Genomic DNA, 23,094 nt, shown 5'->3' with positions numbered 1-23,094 from the left:
GTTTCTAGGTCTGGTATCTTATTTTTGTTATTTAATTTTCATGATTACAATTTGTTTCAGATTGGAACCCCTGCATGCTTTTAATTTCTGTACCACTCAGATAAAATAGGAGATGATTATGGAGGTCATCCTGTGAGGCTGATGACATGGAATGTCAGGGGATTAAATGGTCCTGTTAAAAGAACTAAAGTTTTCTCCCATCTTAAATCTTTCAAACCAGATATATTGTTTTTACAAGAAACACATTTAAGACTGGAAGATCACAATATAATTCGTAAGATATGGGTTAGTCAAATTTTTCATTCCACATTTAACAGTAGATGAAGAAGTGTGGCAATTTTAATTAATAAGAGAGTACAATTTATACCTTCTGACACAATCTGTGACCCTAATGGTCGTTACATTATTGTCTCTGGATCTCTCTTTCAAGTCCCGGTGGTTTTAGTTAACGTTTACGCTCCCAATTGGGATGATGTTCAGTTTGCAAATAGTCTCCTATCATTAATTCCCAAGCTTAATACACATCATTTGTTATTCGCTGGTGATTTGAATTGTGTTTTTGATCCTCAGCTTGACAGGTCCAGCACTAGTAGTAATGTTTCTGATATGGCGAAGGCTTTTTCTCTATTTATGCAACAGAACGGCTGTGTGGATCCTTGGAGATTCTTAAACCCATTGACTAGACAATTCTCCTTTTATTCCCATGTCCATCACTCCTTTTCCAGACTAGACTATTTTTTTATAGACAACTTGTTTATATCAATGGTCAAGAAAGTTGATTACTCGGCTATAGTTATATCCGATCATGCACCTGTGGTGCTGGACATGCACTTTCCTTTAAACATCAGGGAACGACCACTCTGGACATTTAATCCATTACTACTATCTTAACGATAAATTCTGTAACTTTGTCTCAACTAGTATAGATGAGTTCCTGGAATCTAATAAAATGGATACAGTGTCTTACTCATTACTCTGGGAGACTCTGAAAGCTTACTTGAGGGGTCAAATATTATCTTACACATCACATGCTAATAAAGAACGTAAGAAGGAACTGCAAGCACTCTCACAATCCATATTAGATTTAGACAGACAATATTCTGAATCGCCAACAGCCGAATTACGTAAAAAAAGAGTGGACTTGCAGACAAAGTAAAAAATTTTATCCACTACTCATGCAGAACAATTAATAATGAGGACACGTGGTCTTTACTATGAGTATGGAGACAAATCAAGTCGGCTCTTGGCTCACCAGTTGAAACGTCAAGCCGCCTCCCGTCTTATTTCCCAGATAAAGGACTCTAATCAAACATTAACTTGTAACCTAAAAGAAATTAACAAGATTTTTAAAACCTTTTACTCTTCATTATATACTTCCGAATTCCCTTCAGATTCAACGGATATGGAAAATTTCTTAGATAATTTAGATATTCCTACTTTACAATCAGATAAGGTGGTAGATTTAGAACATGACCTCGAGATTGAAGAAATTTGTAGGGCCATTATGGCAATGAAGAGTGGGAAGTCTCCGGGCCTTGATGGGTATCCTATTGATTTTTATAAGAAATTTAAGGAGAAACTTGCGCCAATTCTTCTTCATGTTTTTGGGGAATCGTTGAAGGCAGCCAATTCTTCTTAATGTTTTTGGGCATCCATTTCACTCCTTCTTAAAAAAGATAAAGATCCTACCCAGTGTGAATCATATCGCCCCATATCTCTTTTAAATACTGACATTAAAATATTAGCTAAAGTGTTAGCATTTTGATTAGAATGTGTCCTTCCCTCAATAATTTCAGATGATCAAACAGGATTCATTAAAGGTCGCCAATCTTTTTCTAATATTCGTAGACTTGCTAACATAATGTATCTTTCTGATCCTTCTCCGCACCCGGAGGTAGTTATCTCATTGGATGCGGAGAAGGCGTTTGATCGAATTGAATGGCCCTATTTGTTTGCAGTTTTAAAAAAGTTCGGTTTTGGTAATATTTTTGTGTCTTGGGTTAAATTAATATATAATTCCCCTTCAGCTTCCATTCAGACTAATTATTCTCGATCAGACTTTTTCCCATTAACACGTGGGACTCGTCAGGGATGCCCACTGTCCCCACTCCTTTTTGCCATTGTGATTGAGCCTCTTTCAATAGCTTTGAAAACAACAACAGCGTTCCGGGGAATTAAGCGAGGGGGTTTTGAACATTGTGTGTCTTTATACGCCGATGACCTTTTGCTTTACATCAGAGACCCTATATCTAGTTGTCCTTTAATTATATCCTTATTAGGTCGGTTTGGTACCTTTTCAGGATACAAATTAAATTTCCAAAAAAGTGAATGTTTCCCCATTAATAATTTGGCCTTACAAATTCAACAATCATTACCCTTTCGTTTTTCTCTGGATGGGTTTAAATATCTTGGAATTCATATGACTCGCTCCTTTTCTTCTTTGTTTGAAGCCAATTATAAAGCTCAGTTAAAAGAAGTAAAGGCAGAGTTGGAAAGATGGCATAGTCTTCCCCTTACTTTAGCCGGAAGAATACATTCAGTGAAAATGACAATTCTTCCCAAGTTCCTTTATTTGTTTCAGTCCCTACCAGTTTTTTTGCCCAAATCCTTTTTCCGTTCAATCAATCAATCTATATCCTCTTTCATTTGGGAAAATAAAATCCCCAGGGTTAACAAACATATTCTTCAGAGGACCCGCGATGCTGGTGGTTTAGGCCTCCCAAGTTTTACCCATTATTACTGGGCATCAAATATTCAGAAGATATTATTTTAGCTTCATTGCCCAGAAACAAATTGGTGTTTAATTGAAGCACAAACGTGTCACATTTTATATGTATATGTATCTTTTTCTTTATTCTTTTTGTGATGATGTATTTGATGTTTTGATCTCGGTGTAATTTGTCTCACAGAATGGCTAAAAAAAATGTTCTCTTATATATTCATACTGTAATAATATTATTGTAATAATAATACTATTATTATCATCACTATGTAGTGGTATGCAATGGGTCTATGCCTTGAAAAGATGTAATAATATTGTTTCATTTTGCCAGACACTACGCTATTTTGTTGCAACTAAGCTGTCCAGGGAAGGGATGGGGGGGGGGGGGTTGTTATAGTAAAAGTAGAAGGAAGGAAAATGTAACTTTCATTGTTTTAATGTATGTTGCTTTACTCCTTCAATAAAAAACAATAAATAAATAAAAAAAAACATAAATGAATAGGTAGAAATTTCCCTGATGAAAGTTACGACTGGAGCTGAACGCCTGTGCTTGATTTGCAAAAACAAACATCACTGGTTCTTGCATGTCAAGCACGAGCATTTGAGCTTCTGTTACCATATTTGATGTGCATAGGATGGAAGAAAAAATGCAGAAATGTAATGAGAACTTTTTAAGTGGAAATAGAATACTCCAGTGTTTTCCACTTCAAGCAGGTTCCGTGGCTCACCTGACTTCCTGTTGAGGTGCGTCTGCGGGATGACGATCTGGCAGGAGTTGGCGTCGTGGGTGTTTTTGATGGGGTGGTTGAGCAAGCAGATGACGCGAATGACGCGACCGACTTTCTTCACGCGCTCCGGCACGTAGCTCGGGTCGCAGATCAGCTGCTTACAGCGGAAGACCTTCGTCGAGACATAAACGCGGTCAGATCATCATCATCGGGGTCGTGTAATGATGACCCAGATAGCACAAGTACATCTGTAAGACGTCTGTTAAAGATCCAAAGATCCTGGAAAGTGTCTGCTGTGTACAAACATCTGACAGATGTCTGTAAGATGTCAGTTTTACATACATTCTAAATCATAAACATCTTAGAGACATCTAATAGACATCTGATAGGAGAAAGAGACGTATGTCAGATGAGCAAACACTCTAAAAATACATCTTGCAGATGTAATGCAGACGTCAAATAGACGTCTCCGTGATGTACGTGTGCTAGTTTTACATACATTCTAAATCATAAACATCTTAAAGACATCTTAGAGACATCTATTTAACATCTGATAGGAGACATCCAATAGACGTATGTCAGATGAGCAAACACTCTAAAAATACATCTTGCAGATGTAATGCAGACGTCTCCGTGATGTACCTGTGCTATCAGGGGAAGGTGTGTTTGTGCTCACCTCGCCCTCAGATCGCACCGCCACCACTCGCCCATCCTCCATCAGGATTTCGTCCACGCGGCGGTTTAGCATGTAGCTGTTCCCGTAGACGGCGCTGAGCCTGCGGAGCGACACGCCTGTGTCACGCTTGACCTGTGAGACCCACATCACTCATGTGAAGAGAGGAGTGAACGTTACCTGACGAAGCCCTGCGGCAGCTCGCCCAGACCGAACAGCGGGTAGAGGAACGGGCTGAGACTGTAGCGTGCCAGAGACTCGGAGTACAGCTTGATCCGGTTTATGGTCATCAGACATGGCTGCTCCAGATAGCTGACCGACACACACACACACACACACACACACACACACCCCGTTACTGACCAGATACTGACTGACAAGGGTGTAGGTGTTATTGTGGCATTGGTGGGGACGTAACAGCAGACAACACATTTTTAATTGTTTGATCAAAATTATTGCTGGTAATTTAGTAGTGTGTGGATATTGGTAGGATCATGTCAGAGCGTCTCTACTAAACTCTACGCCCTTGAGAATCATAACAAGCGATGTCCAACTTTGGAAACTATAGTCCTCTCCTTAAATATGAAGAGCTCAAACAACAGATTCATGAGTTCTTATGGACGTGATTATAATACAAGTCGGACATTGACGTGAGTTGATGTTTTTGTCTCTTCTGAGCAAGATTCATTCACTTGTTTGTCACTGAACCACACAGAGACATTCTCATTCATTCACTTGTTTGTAAGTAGAGTTAGTGACTTTCCTTTCTGTTTTAAAGATGTTTTCTTTGGATTGTTTGACTACTCTATAAAGAATATAGGAAAATATAACTAGCCAAATTTCACATACATGAACATGGTAACCACAAATTAACCATGGTTTTGCAACACTAACCATAGTTTAACCATGGTACTTCATGGGTACTACATACTATATATTAACTATGGTTAATTTTCATAAGGGATTTGTATTTGTGTATACTTTAACTGTACTGATGGCTTAATGTTTTCTACTGTTTAATAAAATTTAAAAAAACAACAAAGAAAAAAAGAACCGCGCTCCAAAGTGCCGATCTGAATCAAATGAATCGCGATGCGCGAACCGACTGGAGCACTTTGAAACAGTGAATCACTTTGAGTCGATGCTTTAACTGATTCCGAGTTTCGAACAGCTGTGTTTCACCCATCACCACGTGTTTTTAAAATCATTACAAGCGATGTCGAAATTCGAAAATGATTGGCTCTTTTGATCTGCTTTTGCTAGTGAATAATGAACTGAATGATCGAATTCACGAGATTGACTCAATCGGAGCGGATCCAGCGTAAATGACTCGCTCAATTGAATCGGTTCGTCTGTTCCTCCGCTTTTCGCGTCTTCACTCATGTTTACACGACACTGTCAGCACTACTGCTGGCTCAGCTCGCTAGTTTTGTGACATTAAGTACTGAAATAAGCGAAAACAGTATGATATTTACAAATAAAATACCAATATTTCCATTCCACAGATAACATCCAACACAAATCTAGAACGTATAACTAGAACAGCTAACTAGTGAACCACTCCATTAATATGACGAGCTGCAGCTCTAAACACATGTTAGATGGAAACACTGCGATTATGATCGAGTTTGCAGCTTAATTCACTGTATTTGTTTTGAGCTGCAGTTCAATTGAAATCAGTGGAAAGCCTCCAGTCTCTCACACCACTGAAGTGAATGTTCAGTTGATCAGTATTGTAGCAAATATTAGAGAAACTATTATTGTTTGTGATTGTATGAGTCTATATAGACTGAGTGATAGTCAAAGTAAAAAGAGCTGATGAACACAAAACAGCAGAACAACAAAGTTAAAGAGGCTAAACGTTATCATTCAGCTGAACTCGTGTGTTTCAAACACTTCAGCTCATATGTTCTTACTCCACACGTGAATTAAATGTTTTCTAGCGTATTTCTTTAACTTCTCAATGGTATGATGTATTTTAGATGCGTTACAGTGGTTACATACACATATATTTATTTGTTTGATCATTTGATTATTGCTAGAGACAATTTTAGTAGTCGATAGATATCGGTAGGGACACGTCATAGCGTCTCTACTAAATTCTACACAGTTGATATTTTATATATTTATTTTACAGCTCTGTATTTTCCAGAATGAGGAACCGTTTTTCTTTTAAATCCAGTCAAATGTTGTGTGCGCTTGTAAGGTGTTGCTCACTCGTCGTTGACGTGAAGGGCCAGAGCGTGACCTGTGACCTCCACCACATCGTCTCCCAGGTCGAAGTGGCGAAACACGTCCCTCATGGTGGTTCTGTGCGGGTCCATGTCGTGATGCGTCCGCGGATCCTTCTCCTCGAAGTTCAGGACGAAGGACATGAACTTACGGAACCGCCGCTTGTCGAACATCCCCATCAGTCAGCTCGCTAGTTTTGTGACATTAAGTACTGAAATAAGCGAAAACAGTATGATATTTACAAATAAAATACCAATATTTCCATTCCACAGATAACATCCAACACAAATCTAGAACGTATAACTAGAACAGCTAACTAGTGAACCACTCCATTAATATGACGAGCTGCAGCTCTAAACACATGTTAGATGGAAACACTGCGATTATGATCGAGTTTGCAGCTTAATTCACTGTATTTGTTTTGAGCTGCAGTTCAATTGAAATCAGTGGAAAGCCTCCAGTCTCTCACACCACTGAAGTGAATGTTCAGTTGATCAGTATTGTAGCAAATATTAGAGAAACTATTATTGTTTGTGATTGTATGAGTCTATATAGACTGAGTGATAGTCAAAGTAAAAAGAGCTGATGAACACAAAACAGCAGAACAACAAAGTTAAAGAGGCTAAACGTTATCATTCAGCTGAACTCGTGTGTTTCAAACACTTCAGCTCATATGTTCTTACTCCACACGTGAATTAAATGTTTTCTAGCGTATTTCTTTAACTTCTCAATGGTATGATGTATTTTAGATGCGTTACAGTGGTTACATACACATATATTTATTTGTTTGATCATTTGATTATTGCTAGGGACAATTTTAGTAGTCGATAGATATCGGTAGGGACACGTCATAGCGTCTCTACTAAATTCTACACAGTTGATATTTTATATATTTATTTTACATCTCTGTATTTTCCAGAATGAGGAACCGTTTTTTTTAAAAATCCAGTCAAATGTTGTGCGCTTGTAAGGTGTTGCTCACTCGTCGTTGACGTGAAGGGCCAGAGCGTGACCTGTGACCTCCACCACATCGTCTCCCAGGTCGAAGTGGCGAAACACGTCCCTCATGGTGGTTCTGTGCGGGTCCATGTCGTGATGCGTCCGCGGATCCTTCTCCTCGAAGTTCAGGACGAAGGACATGAACTTACGGAACCGCCGCTTGTCGAACATCCCCATCAGATCTGGAGAAAAACACTAATACCAATAAAACTAAAACCACACAAAAAACCTCAGATACTAGAAATAAGACACACGGTAACTGAAATAAAATATAAAAAATTTAAACTTTTTTTCTCTTCTTGTTGGTAAGGCAACATTTTTCATTTAAGTTTTTTAAATTGTTTTACTGTTATTTATATAGCGGTGACCTCCACCACATCGTCTCCCAGGTCGAAGTGGCGAAACACGTCCCTCATGGTGGTTCTGTGCGGGTCCATGTCGTGATGCGTCCGCGGATCCTTCTCCTCGAAGTTCAGGACGAAGGACATGAACTTACGGAACCGCCGCTTGTCGAACATCCCCATCAGATCTGGAGAAAAACACTAATACCAATAAAACTAAAACCACACAAAAAACCTCAGATACTAGAAATAAGACACACGGTAACTGAAATAAAATATAAAAAATGTAAACTTTTTTTCTCTTCTTGTTGGTAAGGCAACATTTTTAAAGTTTTTAAAATTGTTTTACTGTTATTTATATAGCGCTTTTTACAATGCAGAATGTGTCAAAGCAGTATTAAAGAGGGAAATAGTGTGCTGAAATAGCATGCTGTTCTCCTCTGGCCAGACGAAACAGTTTAATTCTAGGCTGCAACAAAGTCAGATTGTGCAGAGGACTCATCTGGTTCCCGTGGGTTAGTTGAAGTATTAAAATAAAAACTAAAAAAAGAAATAGACATTTAAAGAAAACTAATAAAACTGACAAAAACACAAACAAACTTCATCTACTTAAAATGAAAAAGGAAAATATAAAAAAAATAAACTCAAATTTGGAGTATTAATGAAACCCGTAATCACAGTGTTACCTGAATTGTGTGTCTCTGTCTCAGTGCAGGGGACTCTGTGAAGTTTCCCTCCTTTATACACGAAACTGCCTTCAATCACCTTGAAGTCCAGATATCGCGTGACCTCAGTGTACAGCAGCATCTTCACCAGAGGACCTGAAGGAGACACAGTCATCTAGGGCGCTATGAGTTACGCGATGTGGAAAACGCGGGCGGAATCGCGGACTCCAGTCATTAAAACAGAATGTACTGTATAACGTGGAATGCCACGGAATTTGCCAAATTTTGGATGAATTAATCAGAAGCAGGTCAGTACACTTAAATCGAGTCGCAATATGAACGAGTGACTGTGAATATTTAAATATGAATCCTGCATGTTCTGCGTGTCTCTGTGTGAATGAATGGAAACACATGAATATGAGCTCTAGAGCTCTCGCTTCATGAGCATTTCAGTTTCTTATGCAAAAAAAAATATCACCATAAAAGTCTTCACAGCAACCCGTCAAAATAAAGGTTCGTTTTAACTTGAAGAAACGGTGACAGAAATATGACTTTATGTAATGGTAATACTACTACTGCTACTAATAAAATTATTATTAAAACATAATTTTAAAAGGAATATTTACCAGAAAAATTATTTACCAGAGTACATTTAGCAGAAAAATGTAATGTAAAATAATACATTTTTAAAAATAAAATCAGTTAATTAGAGATGCCTTTGATTATTGCTTTTAATGAAACCATTAAAATGGAATTGAGAAAATGAATGGAAAACAGAATTTGGTAAAAATAAAACTGAATTTGAAATAAAACATTTTTTAAATTATAATTTTTGTTAAAATTTTAATAAATTGCTATTTAATATGGTCGGTTTCATGCTATTTATTATAGTCAGTTTCATGATTTCAATTAGACATGCTTTTTGATTAATAAAATTTAATTTAACCATAAAAACAAAAGTCTAGAAAAATTTAAACGGAAAAAAATGTTTGGTAAAAAAATAAAATTAAATGGATTTCATAGGGCCCTACATCTTCACTGCCGTACAAACACACACACTCTCTCTCTCTCACACACACACACACACACTCACTCACACAGACACACTCACACGCTCACTCGCGCACACACACACACAGAGAGAGACATAGACACAGACACTCACTCACACAGACACACTCACACGCTCACTCGCGCACACACACACACAGAGAGAGACATAGACACAGACACTCACTCACACAGACACACTCACACGCTCACTCGCGCACACACACACACAGAGAGAGACATAGACACAGACACTCACTCACACAGACACACTCACACGCTCACTCGCGCACACACACACACAGAGAGAGACATAGACACAGACACTCACTCACACAGACACACTCACACGCTCACTCGCGCACACACACACACAGAGAGAGACATAGACACAGACACTCACTCACACAGACACACTCACACGCTCACTCGCGCACACACACACACAGAGAGAGACATAGACACAGACACTCACTCACACAGACACACTCACACGCTCACTCGCGCACACACACACACAGAGAGAGACATAGACACAGACACTCACTCACACAGACACACTCACACGCTCACTCGCGCACACACACACACAGAGAGAGACATAGACACAGACACTCACTCACACAGACACACTCACACGCTCACTCGCGCACACACACACACAGAGAGAGACATAGACACAGACACTCACTCACACAGACACACTCACACGCTCACTCGCGCACACACACACACAGAGAGAGACATAGACACAGACACTCACTCACACAGACACACTCACACGCTCACTCGCGCACACACACACACAGAGAGAGACATAGACACAGACACTCACTCACACAGACACACTCACACGCTCACTCGCGCACACACACACACAGAGAGAGACATAGACACAGACACTCACTCACACAGACACACTCACACGCTCACTCGCGCACACACACACACAGAGAGAGACATAGACACAGACACTCACTCACACAGACACACTCACACGCTCACTCGCGCACACACACACACAGAGAGAGACATAGACACAGACACTCACTCACACAGACACACTCACACGCTCACTCGCGCACACACACACACAGAGAGAGACATAGACACAGACACTCACTCACACAGACACACTCACACGCTCACTCGCGCACACACACACACAGAGAGAGACATAGACACAGACACTCACTCACACAGACACACTCACACGCTCACTCGCGCACACACACACACAGAGAGAGACATAGACACAGACACTCACTCACACAGACACACTCACACGCTCACTCGCGCACACACACACACAGAGAGAGACATAGACACAGACACTCACTCACACAGACACACTCACACGCTCACTCGCGCACACACACACACAGAGAGAGACATAGACACAGACACTCACTCACACAGACACACTCACACGCTCACTCGCGCACACACACACACAGAGAGAGACATAGACACAGACACTCACTCACACAGACACACTCACACGCTCACTCGCGCACACACACACACAGAGAGAGACATAGACACAGACACTCACTCACACAGACACACTCACACGCTCACTCGCGCACACACACACACAGAGAGAGACATAGACACAGACACTCACTCACACAGACACACTCACACGCTCACTCGCGCACACACACACACAGAGAGAGACATAGACACAGACACTCACTCACACAGACACACTCACACGCTCACTCGCGCACACACACACACAGAGAGAGACATAGACACAGACACTCACTCACACAGACACACTCACACGCTCACTCGCGCACACACACACACAGAGAGAGACATAGACACAGACACTCACTCACACAGACACACTCACACGCTCACTCGCGCACACACACACACAGAGAGAGACATAGACACAGACACTCACTCACACAGACACACTCACACGCTCACTCGCGCACACACACACACAGAGAGAGACATAGACACAGACACTCACTCACACAGACACACTCACACGCTCACTCGCGCACACACACACACAGAGAGAGACATAGACACAGACACTCACTCACACAGACACACTCACACGCTCACTCGCGCACACACACACACAGAGAGAGACATAGACACAGACACTCACTCACACAGACACACTCACACGCTCACTCGCGCACACACACACACAGAGAGAGACATAGACACAGACACTCACTCACACAGACACACTCACACGCTCACTCGCGCACACACACACACAGAGAGAGACATAGACACAGACACTCACTCACACAGACACACTCACACGCTCACTCGCGCACACACACACACAGAGAGAGACATAGACACAGACACTCACTCACACAGACACACTCACACGCTCACTCGCGCACACACACACACAGAGAGAGACATAGACACAGACACTCACTCACACAGACACACTCACACGCTCACTCGCGCACACACACACACAGAGAGAGACATAGACACAGACACTCACTCACACAGACACACTCACACGCTCACTCGCGCACACACACACACAGAGAGAGACATAGACACAGACACTCACTCACACAGACACACTCACACGCTCACTCGCGCACACACACACACAGAGAGAGACATAGACACAGACACTCACTCACACAGACACACTCACACGCTCACTCGCGCACACACACACACAGAGAGAGACATAGACACAGACACTCACTCACACAGACACACTCACACGCTCACTCGCGCACACACACACACAGAGAGAGACATAGACACAGACACTCACTCACACAGACACACTCACACGCTCACTCGCGCACACACACACACAGAGAGAGACATAGACACAGACACTCACTCACACAGACACACTCACACGCTCACTCGCGCACACACACACACAGAGAGAGACATAGACACAGACACTCACTCACACAGACACACTCACACGCTCACTCGCGCACACACACACACAGAGAGAGACATAGACACAGACACTCACTCACACAGACACACTCACACGCTCACTCGCGCACACACACACACAGAGAGAGACATAGACACAGACACTCACTCACACAGACACACTCACACGCTCACTCGCGCACACACACACACAGAGAGAGACATAGACACAGACACTCACTCACACAGACACACTCACACGCTCACTCGCGCACACACACACACAGAGAGAGACATAGACACAGACACTCACTCACACAGACACACTCACACGCTCACTCGCGCACACACACACACAGAGAGAGACATAGACACAGACACTCACTCACACAGACACACTCACACGCTCACTCGCGCACACACACACACAGAGAGAGACATAGACACAGACACTCACTCACACAGACACACTCACACGCTCACTCGCGCACACACACACACAGAGAGAGACATAGACACAGACACTCACTCACACAGACACACTCACACGCTCACTCGCGCACACACACACACAGAGAGAGACATAGACACAGACACTCACTCACACAGACACACTCACACGCTCACTCGCGCACACACACACACAGAGAGAGACATAGACACAGACACTCACTCACACAGACACACTCACACGCTCACTCGCGCACACACACACACAGAGAGAGACATAGACACAGACACTCACTCACACAGACACACTCACACGCTCACTCGCGCACACACACACACAGAGAGAGACATAGACACAGACACTCACTCACACAGACACACTCACACGCTCACTCGCGCACACACACACACAGAGAGAGACATAGACACAGACACTCACTCACACAGACACACTCACACGCTCACTCGCGCACACACACACACAGAGAGAGACATAGACACAGACACTCACTCACACAGACACACTCACACGCTCACTCGCGCACACACACACACAGAGAGAGACATAGACACAGACACTCACTCACACAGACACACTCACACGCTCACTCGCGCACACACACACACAGAGAGAGACATAGACACAGACACTCACTCACACAGACACACTCACACGCTCACTCGCGCACACACACACACAGAGAGAGACATAGACACAGACACTCACTCACACAGACACACTCACACGCTCACTCGCGCACACACACACACAGAGAGAGACATAGACACAGACACTCACTCACACAGACACACTCACACGCTCACTCGCGCACACACACACACAGAGAGAGACATAGACACAGACACTCACTCACACAGACACACTCACACGCTCACTCGCGCACACACACACACAGAGAGAGACATAGACACAGACACTCACTCACACAGACACACTCACACGCTCACTCGCGCACACACACACACAGAGAGAGACATAGACACAGACACTCACTCACACAGACACACTCACACGCTCACTCGCGCACACACACACACAGAGAGAGACATAGACACAGACACTCACTCACACAGACACACTCACACGCTCACTCGCGCACACACACACACAGAGAGAGACATAGACACAGACACTCACTCACACAGACACACTCACACGCTCACTCGCGCACACACACACACAGAGAGAGACATAGACACACACACTCGCACACACATACACACACACACACACACGCTCACTCGCGCACACACACACACAGAGAGAGACATAGACACAGACACTCACTCACACACACACACACAAACAAACAAACTCACTCACTCACTCACACACACACACACACACACAGAGAGACATAGACACACACACTCACGCTCACTCGCACACAGACACACACAGAGAGAGAGACATAGACACACACACTCACTCACACACACACTCACCCACCGTTTGCAAGCAGGAACTTGGGAATCAGATCCACGTTCCAGTCTTTCCCGCATCCCATTGATGTTGAAGGAGCAGAAACCTGGAACCTCTTATAAAGCTGTTCAGAAGAACAAACAAATGTTAATGTGTGTGTGAGAGGTGTGTGTGTGTGAGTGTGTGTTTTCATTTACCTCCTCCAGAGGGGAAATTGAGGCACTTTCTCCTCCATAATACGGGCTGGAGTCCATATGAAGGACCTTCTTCCCGTTGACTGACATCAGTCCAGATAAAACACATTCCTGCAGCACACAGATCACTGATCATCACACACAGCTCTAGCGTTCGATCTGATGTTGAGCTGAGATTATCTGGTGTCCAGACTCTGGGCCTCAGCGCACCTGGGGCCAGTTGCATAAACATAGTCACTATGTTGAGACGGTGTCTTAAGTAGTTTCACCAGCTAGCAATAGACAAGGGGTTATCGGTCTTACTTTTCATATCCAAATTGAACCAATATATCTTTTTGCAACTGAATTTAAATTCATGACCGGTCTTGAAGGAAAAAAAATTAGATGACTAACTTTTTAAGACTAGCACACACACACTCTCTCTCACACACACACACTCTCTCTCACACACACACACTCTCTCGCTCTCACACACACACACTCTCTCGCTCTCTCTCACACACTCACACTCTCTCTTGCTCTCTCACACACACACACTCTCACACTCACACACTGAAACACACACACTCTCTCTCTCTCTCACACACACACACACACACACTCTCTCTCTCTCTCTAAGATCCGCTCGCTGCTGCAGTAATAACACAGTGTCAGTCAGTCTGCAGGTGAGTTCACGGTTACCTCAGCAGAGACATCAGGCTTGTTCGAGAGGAACTACACTAGCCTGCGGGGCGCAATGAACTAAATACAATATTGGTCAAATACACAGAAACGTTTTTGAGCAACAGAAACACTTCTTACATACTGCTTAATACAGCGCCATCTGTTCAAGAATAAAGTTCAGCATAAACAGGCTACTAAATACTGATAAAGTGTATGCTTTTATCAGTGTTCTTGATAAAAAAAAACACAATATAACAGTGTGACTACACTAAAAATGCTTTTACTGTTATAAAAACAGATTTGTGAGCATTATTGGAATAAGCACGCAACACACGTCATGCTTGTCATCCCAGAATCTGACCAATGAGAATAAAGTGTGTCGTCATCACGGCTCTCGCAGCTGATTTTGAGCGCTGGTCTCGTTTGGTCTCGCGGTACTTTGATTGTACCGAATTTAGCTGAAGCTAGCTTTCATCCGCAGTGCCTTAGCAGGTCATCATAATCACAGGTAGACATAAAAACATAAGACAACTAACACATACAATACATTAATACTTATATACAACCTGTAACAGTAAAAAATAACACCCAGTTAAAGCACGACCATGTCAGTGTTTACAGAGTTGAGTTGATTTTAAGTAAGATTTCAGTTTTAATTAAAAAATATCAATAGATGTGCACAACCTTATTACACGCTTAGTAAAGCCTTCCAATGAACTATAGGGGGCAAAACCATTTAAAATTCTGTAAACCATACACAAATTTGAGAAAAGACTAAAATGATCAAAACTCAAAAAGTCGTGTTTCTCCAAAACCCTACATAAATAGATGCACTATTACATTATATATATATATATAGTGTTGGAAATACAAACACGTAGCAGAGTGCTCTAGTGTAGATGTTGAAGAGGGTGGGGCTTAAACTGAACATCAAATTCAATATTCAAAATTCAATACGCAGAAATTCAGATCGTAGAGAGCGTAGGTCAGAGGTTATCCACAGGGAAGAGTAGATGATCTCCGAAAAGTCTAACGAAGCATTTACGGTGACGGAGCGGACATGTTCGGTGCACTTAGGCAAGTTTTATCGTGGCCACAACATATTAACTCGTGGAAACCTGATAATACGTCATGGCCAAGAGATCATTTTGTGGAGATAATCGTATGGAGATGATGACATCCAGGAATGCTTTCTCTCGTAGCGGAAGTGTTTTGTGCGCTCTGACATTACATAGTTACAAAGAACAAGGTCACATTTGATTTTACCTAAAATAAACATAACAGAAATTCAATATGTGTGTTATTTGCTATTTATCATTTCATAGGACTATGACTAGTGTAGTTTTCCTATCAGACACGGTTAACAATGACATTTTACACCTAGCCTAATTGTATTTGTACTCCTACACGCATGCTCTGGATCGCTATTTATTTATATCTCTGTAAAAGATCTTTGATGGATCATCCAATGGGAATCCCATTAGGTTACATGTTAAATGATCATCATGTTTACAACACGACATGAGCTCAGTGAAATGTTCCATTGGCTGTTAATAATCTGCCCGGTAACAGGTTAAAGGCGATAAAAAGATAAAACATGTTTTTATTTCTGGCGGCGCCTGCCACGAAGTGTAAGTTTGGATTTGAATACTTCAGTTTGAATAGAAGTTTAATAAACGAGTGCGATTTGACATTATACAGTGTTTTGCAAAAACCATTCAAAACCCCTACAGAGCACACGCATACATTACGAGAAGTCTAGACTAGTGTGCGTGCACATCAGAGTGTGTTCTTTCATGCAAGATTCAGTCTAATAAAATACACTTAGAACGATCACAAATTTAAGACATAGCAGAAAATGTATATATTTAGACCACTTCATATAGTTAATCAATTTCACACGAAGAGTGCTGTTTTTCTCCAAATATTACCATGATTACAAATGTGATATTGATTTTTTTACAACAGCTCAAAAAACAAGTTAATATTAAGAGACTTACAGCATGTTTTAGACGCCATATTGCCTGTTATTGCACTATTTCAACAACAAAAATAACTCCAAACACAGCCACAGCGCTGTTCTGTGTCTCTGAGCAACATGACGGTGATTCATTCCTGAATGAATCAACCGTTTAAATGATTCGGTTCAGTCACAGTGACTCACGTATTAACAGTGACTTGCTGCCACCTACTGGCAGCTTTAATTTCACATTTCTACTTTTTTTCATATTTTAAATAATTTCAAATATCAGCATTCAACGTTTTAGGTTTAATATATGAAAACAGTATTTCTGCATTTGTAACTGCAGCTTAAATGCATCCATGTCCTGCATTAAACAGTGTAAACACACCTAAATGCCTCTTCAGGTGCAGCTTCTGTGTTGATTTTATTTGCTTGGTAACAGACTGCGGTGCGGGTTAATCAGACAGGACCAGGACTCTGACACCACTTCTTATGTGGAGGGAACAACAGTTTTCCCCCGTGGCCACGAGTTTAATGCGTAAACAACCCGCGCGATCATATAACCCGATTATCAGAGATGGATGAAACATTTTTGTGCATCCCACAGTCTTGTAAATCAAGTCATCTACTCTTCCCTGTGGATAACCTCTGACCTACGCTCTCTACGATCTGAATTTCTGCGTATTGAATTTTGAATATTGAATTTGATGTTCCAGATTTCTTCTTCATCTTGAAAACTTCAAGCTGTATTTTAAAAAACTGGATATTTGCAGTCTAACACTTCAGAACAAAAAATCCGCTGTTTGAAAATACATGTCTATATAAATTATATTCAAGTAAAAAAAATCTAATTCAGAACCATGTTATATGCCACATAAAATTCAGTTTGTTAAATGACACTCGTCAATAATTCAAATTCAAATAGTTCTGACATATTATGAGCTTCATAAAAGTACGTCTGTGAAATACAAAATGTTGCGTAATGTGGGACTTTTAATTATAAACCAGTGTTATTTTAGCATCACTGAGATGCTACTAGTTTTTATTAATATTTTGAATTAGTTTTTATTTTAATATTTTCTGCTATCAAGTTAAAGTTGTAATTTGTTACATATATCTATATAGGTTTTCTTAATTTTTATTTCAGTTTTAGGCATTTTAGTACAAGCTAGAATTAAAACGAGAAATATAAAGCTGTTTATATTTAATTTCAGGTAATGCTTTTTTTTTGGGTTCTTGCTTTAGTTACAAGCCTGAAAACCACAGAGACTCTTATTTTGAAAAGTGCTGAGGCTTTGAGAACATAAAGAGCTTTCATTTTTCTATGAATTATTAAACATTTCTGAAGACAAAAAAATTGGCTTTCAAAATAAGTTTCAGCTGATTCCAATAATTAGGAAGTGCCACATATGGGCCTATATATTAATTGTTTTATATACTTTTATTATTATTAATAATAATTATTAATGCTTGAAACACACAGAGACTCTTATTTTGAAAGGTCTGAGCTTTTCTACTTCAGCTGCTCATTCAAACATATTACAATATAAACACCATAACATAACATACATTGTTATAATTCATCAACAGTAGATCATAAACGCTCTGAAACCGTGAGCCTGCAGAACTCAAAACAACGGCACATTTGAGCTTTAATAAAAACTTGGGTCCTCTCAAAATTAAGCCATTTCATTTTTTTAGGACCCACAGAAACTTTAGTGGTCGACCACTGGAGCTTTTTTGCTGGCTGATGTCACCATTTAATTTCACACGGTTTCATTTATATATGTGTCCCTGCAGCACAGAAGCAGTGTTAAGTCGCTGGGGGATATTTGTAGCAATAGCCAACAATACATTGTATGGGTCACAATTATACATTTCTCTTTTATGCCAAAAATCATTAGGATATTAAGTAAAGATCATGTTCCATGAAGATATTTTGTAAATGTCCTACCGTAAATATATTAAAACTTAATGTATGATTAGTAATATGCATTGCTAAGAACTTCATCTGAACAACTTTAAAGATGATTTTCTCAATATTTAGATTTTTTTGCACCCTCAGATTCCAGATTTTCAAATATTGTCCGATCCTAACAAACCATACATCAATGGAGAGCTAATTTATTCCGCTTCCAGATGATGCATACATCTCAATTTCTAAAAATGGACCGTTATGACTGGTTTTGTGCTCCAGGGTCACATACACATAAATAACAGAGTTAGTTTTACTATTGTTAGTCAAACCTGAATATGCAGAATGGGCTTTCAAAATAAAAGTCCCACATGTTCAGCCAATAAATACACAGGTTGATTGGATCGGTCTCTAATTTTAAACGCTAGTGCTAGCGCGAGCTACGCACCTGCTTCATCTTGAAGAGCTCGCGGCGAGTGTGTTCGTCGTGGCGCAGGTCCTTCTTGTTGCCCACCAGGATTATGGGAACGTTGGGGCAGAAGTGCTTGACCTCCGGAGTCCATTTCTCGGGAATGTTCTCTGCGGGTCAGAGGGGTCAGAGGTCAGCGGGCGCGGGGCTAGCGTGAGCGCGGCTAGCGCGAGACTCACCCAGGCTGTCGGGGCTGTCGATGGAGAAGCACATGAGGATGACGTCGGTGTCGGGGTAAGAGAGCGGCCGCAGACGGTCGTAGTCCTCCTGACCCGCCGTGTCCCACAGCGCTAGCTCCACCTGAAACTCCACACGCTAGCATTAGCACAGTGTTAGCACAGCTCGCGGCCGCACGAACCGCTCGCTCCTCACCTGCTTGCTGTCCACCTCGATGTCGGCCACGTAGTTCTCGAAGACGGTGGGCACGTAGACCTCGGGGAACTGGTCTTTGCTGAAGACGATGAGCAGGCAGGTCTTCCCGCACGCGCCGTCGCCCACGATCACCAGCTTCTTACGGATCGCCGCCATTCCTGCGCGGAGAGAGTCTCGCAGCGTTACTCGCCCGGCCAGACCAGAGAACGACTCGACTCCAACGCCTCCAGAGTATATTTCATCACAAAATCACAATCGGGAAATCAATTGACATTTCATTTATATTGATGTACATTAGTGCTGCAAAATGATTAATCGCGATTAATCGCATTCAAAATAAAAGTTCATGTTTACATAATATATGTGCGTATACTGTGTATATTTATTATGTATATATAAATACACACCCATACATGTATACATTTCAGAAAAATATTTTCTGTGAATACGTTTGCTATGACATCTACAGCAAAATTGCACAATTCTCAATATCACAGCAGTATTAGTAAAAAACAAACAAACAAACTCCTCAAAATGATTTGAAAATAATTAACATGTCAGTAATAAAAAAATGCAAAGGACAAATACAATATTAAAAAAGACAAATGAAAAACTGTGCTTGAAGGTTTTTTTTTTAAAGGGCTCTTATTATGCAAAATCCACTTTTACATGGTGTTTGGACATAAGTGTGTGTTAGCAGTGTGTGAACATCCACACTACAATGATAAAAATCATGTTTTAATCCCCTTTAAACCAAGTCAGTCTCACTAGACCTGCTGTTCTGATTCTCACGCAGTGTGACATCACATTGCTTAGGCCCCGCCCACAGCGGCTGATTGACAGCCCTGCATTGCTATAGTTCCGCCTTCAGCGGTTACGCGGTCCTTCATGTTCTGCGCGCTCGAGCAGCTGTCTCGCAAGCAATCCCGATGCTCTGTGTCTGTTTGTGAGATTAGATCCGTGCCGATGACACAAATCAAATGTAAAATAAAGCAGCATAGTCTTGACTGTAAGAATTACACTTCCTTTGTTTCTTATTAAAGCTAAAAAAGTCCTTCAGTCGAGAGCAGTGAGTGATTTAGTCTTTGTCTTTTGTTGTTTGATTAATATTAAGCACACAGTCAGCAGCAGGAATATTAGGCTGCTGTCACTTTAAGAGCTGCATGGATATAATTTACTGTTACACTAGTATCTTCATTCTCAACTCCTTACGTTCATTTATTACATAACCGATGAGGGTTTACGTGAATAATCACTAAGCGCCGCATTCTCACATGTTTAAGGTGCAGTATTTGACCGTTTAGGTGCTAAAAGATGACTTTACGTGTCCGTCTCTGAGCGCATTAAAATAAAAAGTTTTAGCGCTTTTAAGCACATTATTGTACCGATCTCCTTGCTACGTCTCTGTGTCTGGGAACATTTCAGTTGCCTTGCTGTCTATGGGAGGCTCAGAGAGCTCTCAGATTCCGTCAGAAATATCTTAATCTGTGTCCTGAAGACGAACGGAGGACTTACGGTGAACGGCACGAGGGCGAGTGATTACTGACAATTTACATTTTTGGCTGAACTATCCCTTTAATCTGAATCAAATAAATAACGGTTTGTTTTACTATTATTAGACGATATGGAGAATGGGCTTTCAAAATAAAAGTATGCGTTATATTTTTATATACAGAATAAAGCATAGATTAGAATATTAATATTTTTTCATCTTGACATTTTTATGACAATAAAGTACATTTCCCAATCAAACATCCAAAAACAATGAATTAAAAAGTATAGTGCTTCATTTTCGTTTGCAAAGTTTAGAATATTCCTGAGATTCCCCCAAACACCACTCACACCTGAAACACTCAACTACTGCCACCATGCACAACTTCCTTCAGTGTTTTAATTGTAATATTAAATGCCCTTTATTTGTTTAATTTTCAACAATGTAACTACACAACACAGACTGTCTGAGCAAAAAAAGGCTATTGTAAGAATAAATGAAAGTTGCTTTTATGCTTTCAAATAATTAGACATGCTAAAACTGAATTTGGTAACAATAAAACATAAGGTTGGAAAAAAATAAAACATTTCATGGGGCCCCAATCATGTAATATTTGTTAAACTTTTAATAAAGTGATGTTAAATTGTTTAAGTGTCATGATTTTAATAAATTAGACATGTTTTTTTATTCACATAATTGAATTAAACCATTGCACACTGTTACTGGGTTGGGTATTATAAACTTTACTTTTAGAGGCTTGCAATGAAGTGACCTGCTGCTCTTGTGTTTTCATGACCCCCAAAAAGGCTTTAAAAATACATTAAAACTACTGTCACAGAGCTGAAATGAGTAATAAAGAGTGTCTCGAGTTCAAGCAGAGTTTCCTGTGAGCGCACTTCAGCTCTTCTCGCGCGTGGTAGGTTTACATGTTTACAGTGAAATGGATGAATATCATGACACTCAGAGCTTTATTTCTTTTGTACACAAACACGCTCTTGCCTTTAAAAGCCGGAATATAGTTTTATGTCGCAAGCCGTCGATGCGAAGCTAACGGGCTACACCGGCGGAAGCGAGCGTCTCCTCAGCAAGACATTAAACCCCCAAACACCAAACTCTGTCGCTCGAGAGAAGTTAATAACAGCCGCTGATCTTTTAGCAGAAGCGCAATGAAGAGAAAACCGCATTAAATTCGCTCACCTTCAGTTCAACTCGGCTCGACTCGAGTTTTCCGGGTCGCTTCCGGAAGCCAGACACAACCAGCCAGGATGGCGACTGAACAACAACCCGTCAAAATAAGAGTCCGCATCAGAGGCCTCAAAATAAGAGTCCTCATCAGAGGCCTCAAAATAAGAGTCCTCATCAGAAGCCTCAAAATAAGAGTCCTCATCAGAAAGCGTCACAATAAGAGTCCTCATCAGATGCGTCAAAATAAGAGTCCTCATCAGAGGCCTCAAAATAAGAGTCCTCATCAGAAGCCTCAAAATAAGAGTCCTCGTCAGAAGACTCAAAATAAGAGTCCTCATCAGAGGCCTCAAAATAAGAGTCCTCATCAGAAGCCTCAAAATAAGAGTCCTCATCAGAAAGCGTCAAAATAAGAGTCCTCATCAGAAGCCTCAAAATAAGAGTCCTCGTCAGAAGCCTCAAAATAAGAGTAGTCCGCATCAGAGGCCTCAAAATAAGAGTCCTCATCAGAGGCCTCAAAATAAGAGTCCTCGTCAGAAGCCTCAAAATAAGAGTCCTCATCAGAAAGCGTCACAATAAGAGTCCTCGTCAGAAAGTGTCAAAATAAGAGTCCTCGTCAGACGCCTCAAAATAAGAGTCCTC

The 23,094-nt window shown here is 41.3% G+C and overlaps 2 protein-coding genes across 2 annotated transcripts in view; both read right to left on the bottom strand.

Annotated features, from left to right (window-relative positions):
- Window positions 1–14,534, bottom strand: part of LOC107573142 (rab GDP dissociation inhibitor alpha-like) — a 19,084-nt gene extending 4,550 nt beyond the window's left edge. The window contains exons 1-8 of the mRNA XM_016259587.1: window positions 14,400–14,534; window positions 14,230–14,326; window positions 8,382–8,516; window positions 7,723–7,883; window positions 7,338–7,375; window positions 4,304–4,435; window positions 4,127–4,226; window positions 3,451–3,622 (exon numbers count right to left, since the gene is read on the bottom strand). Coding sequence (XP_016115073.1) covers window positions 3,451–3,622; window positions 4,127–4,226; window positions 4,304–4,435; window positions 7,338–7,375; window positions 7,723–7,883; window positions 8,382–8,516; window positions 14,230–14,326; window positions 14,400–14,486 — 922 coding nt within the window. The 5' untranslated portion in view covers window positions 14,487–14,534. The remainder of the gene's footprint in view (window positions 1–3,450; window positions 3,623–4,126; window positions 4,227–4,303; window positions 4,436–7,337; window positions 7,376–7,722; window positions 7,884–8,381; window positions 8,517–14,229; window positions 14,327–14,399) is intronic.
- A 4,833-nt stretch (window positions 14,535–19,367) lies between these two features.
- Window positions 19,368–22,555, bottom strand: LOC107573134 (rho-related GTP-binding protein RhoA-D-like). The gene is made up of 4 exons (XM_016259580.1): window positions 22,468–22,555; window positions 19,779–20,002; window positions 19,586–19,706; window positions 19,368–19,516 (listed from the first exon to the last, which is right to left on the bottom strand). Exons 2-4 carry the CDS (start codon window positions 19,932–19,934, stop codon window positions 19,368–19,370), a joined length of 426 nt encoding a protein of 141 aa, XP_016115066.1. The 5' UTR covers window positions 19,935–20,002; window positions 22,468–22,555.
- Between the last annotated feature and the right edge of the window lie 539 nt (window positions 22,556–23,094).

Source organism: Sinocyclocheilus grahami, unplaced genomic scaffold (assembly GCF_001515645.1).
Source record: "Sinocyclocheilus grahami isolate Dianchi unplaced genomic scaffold, SAMN03320097.WGS_v1.1 scaffold1874.1, whole genome shotgun sequence".
Lineage (NCBI taxonomy): Eukaryota > Metazoa > Chordata > Actinopteri > Cypriniformes > Cyprinidae > Sinocyclocheilus > Sinocyclocheilus grahami.
Note: the sequence above shows the minus strand (reverse complement) of the source record. Positions and strands in the feature narration are given on the sequence as shown.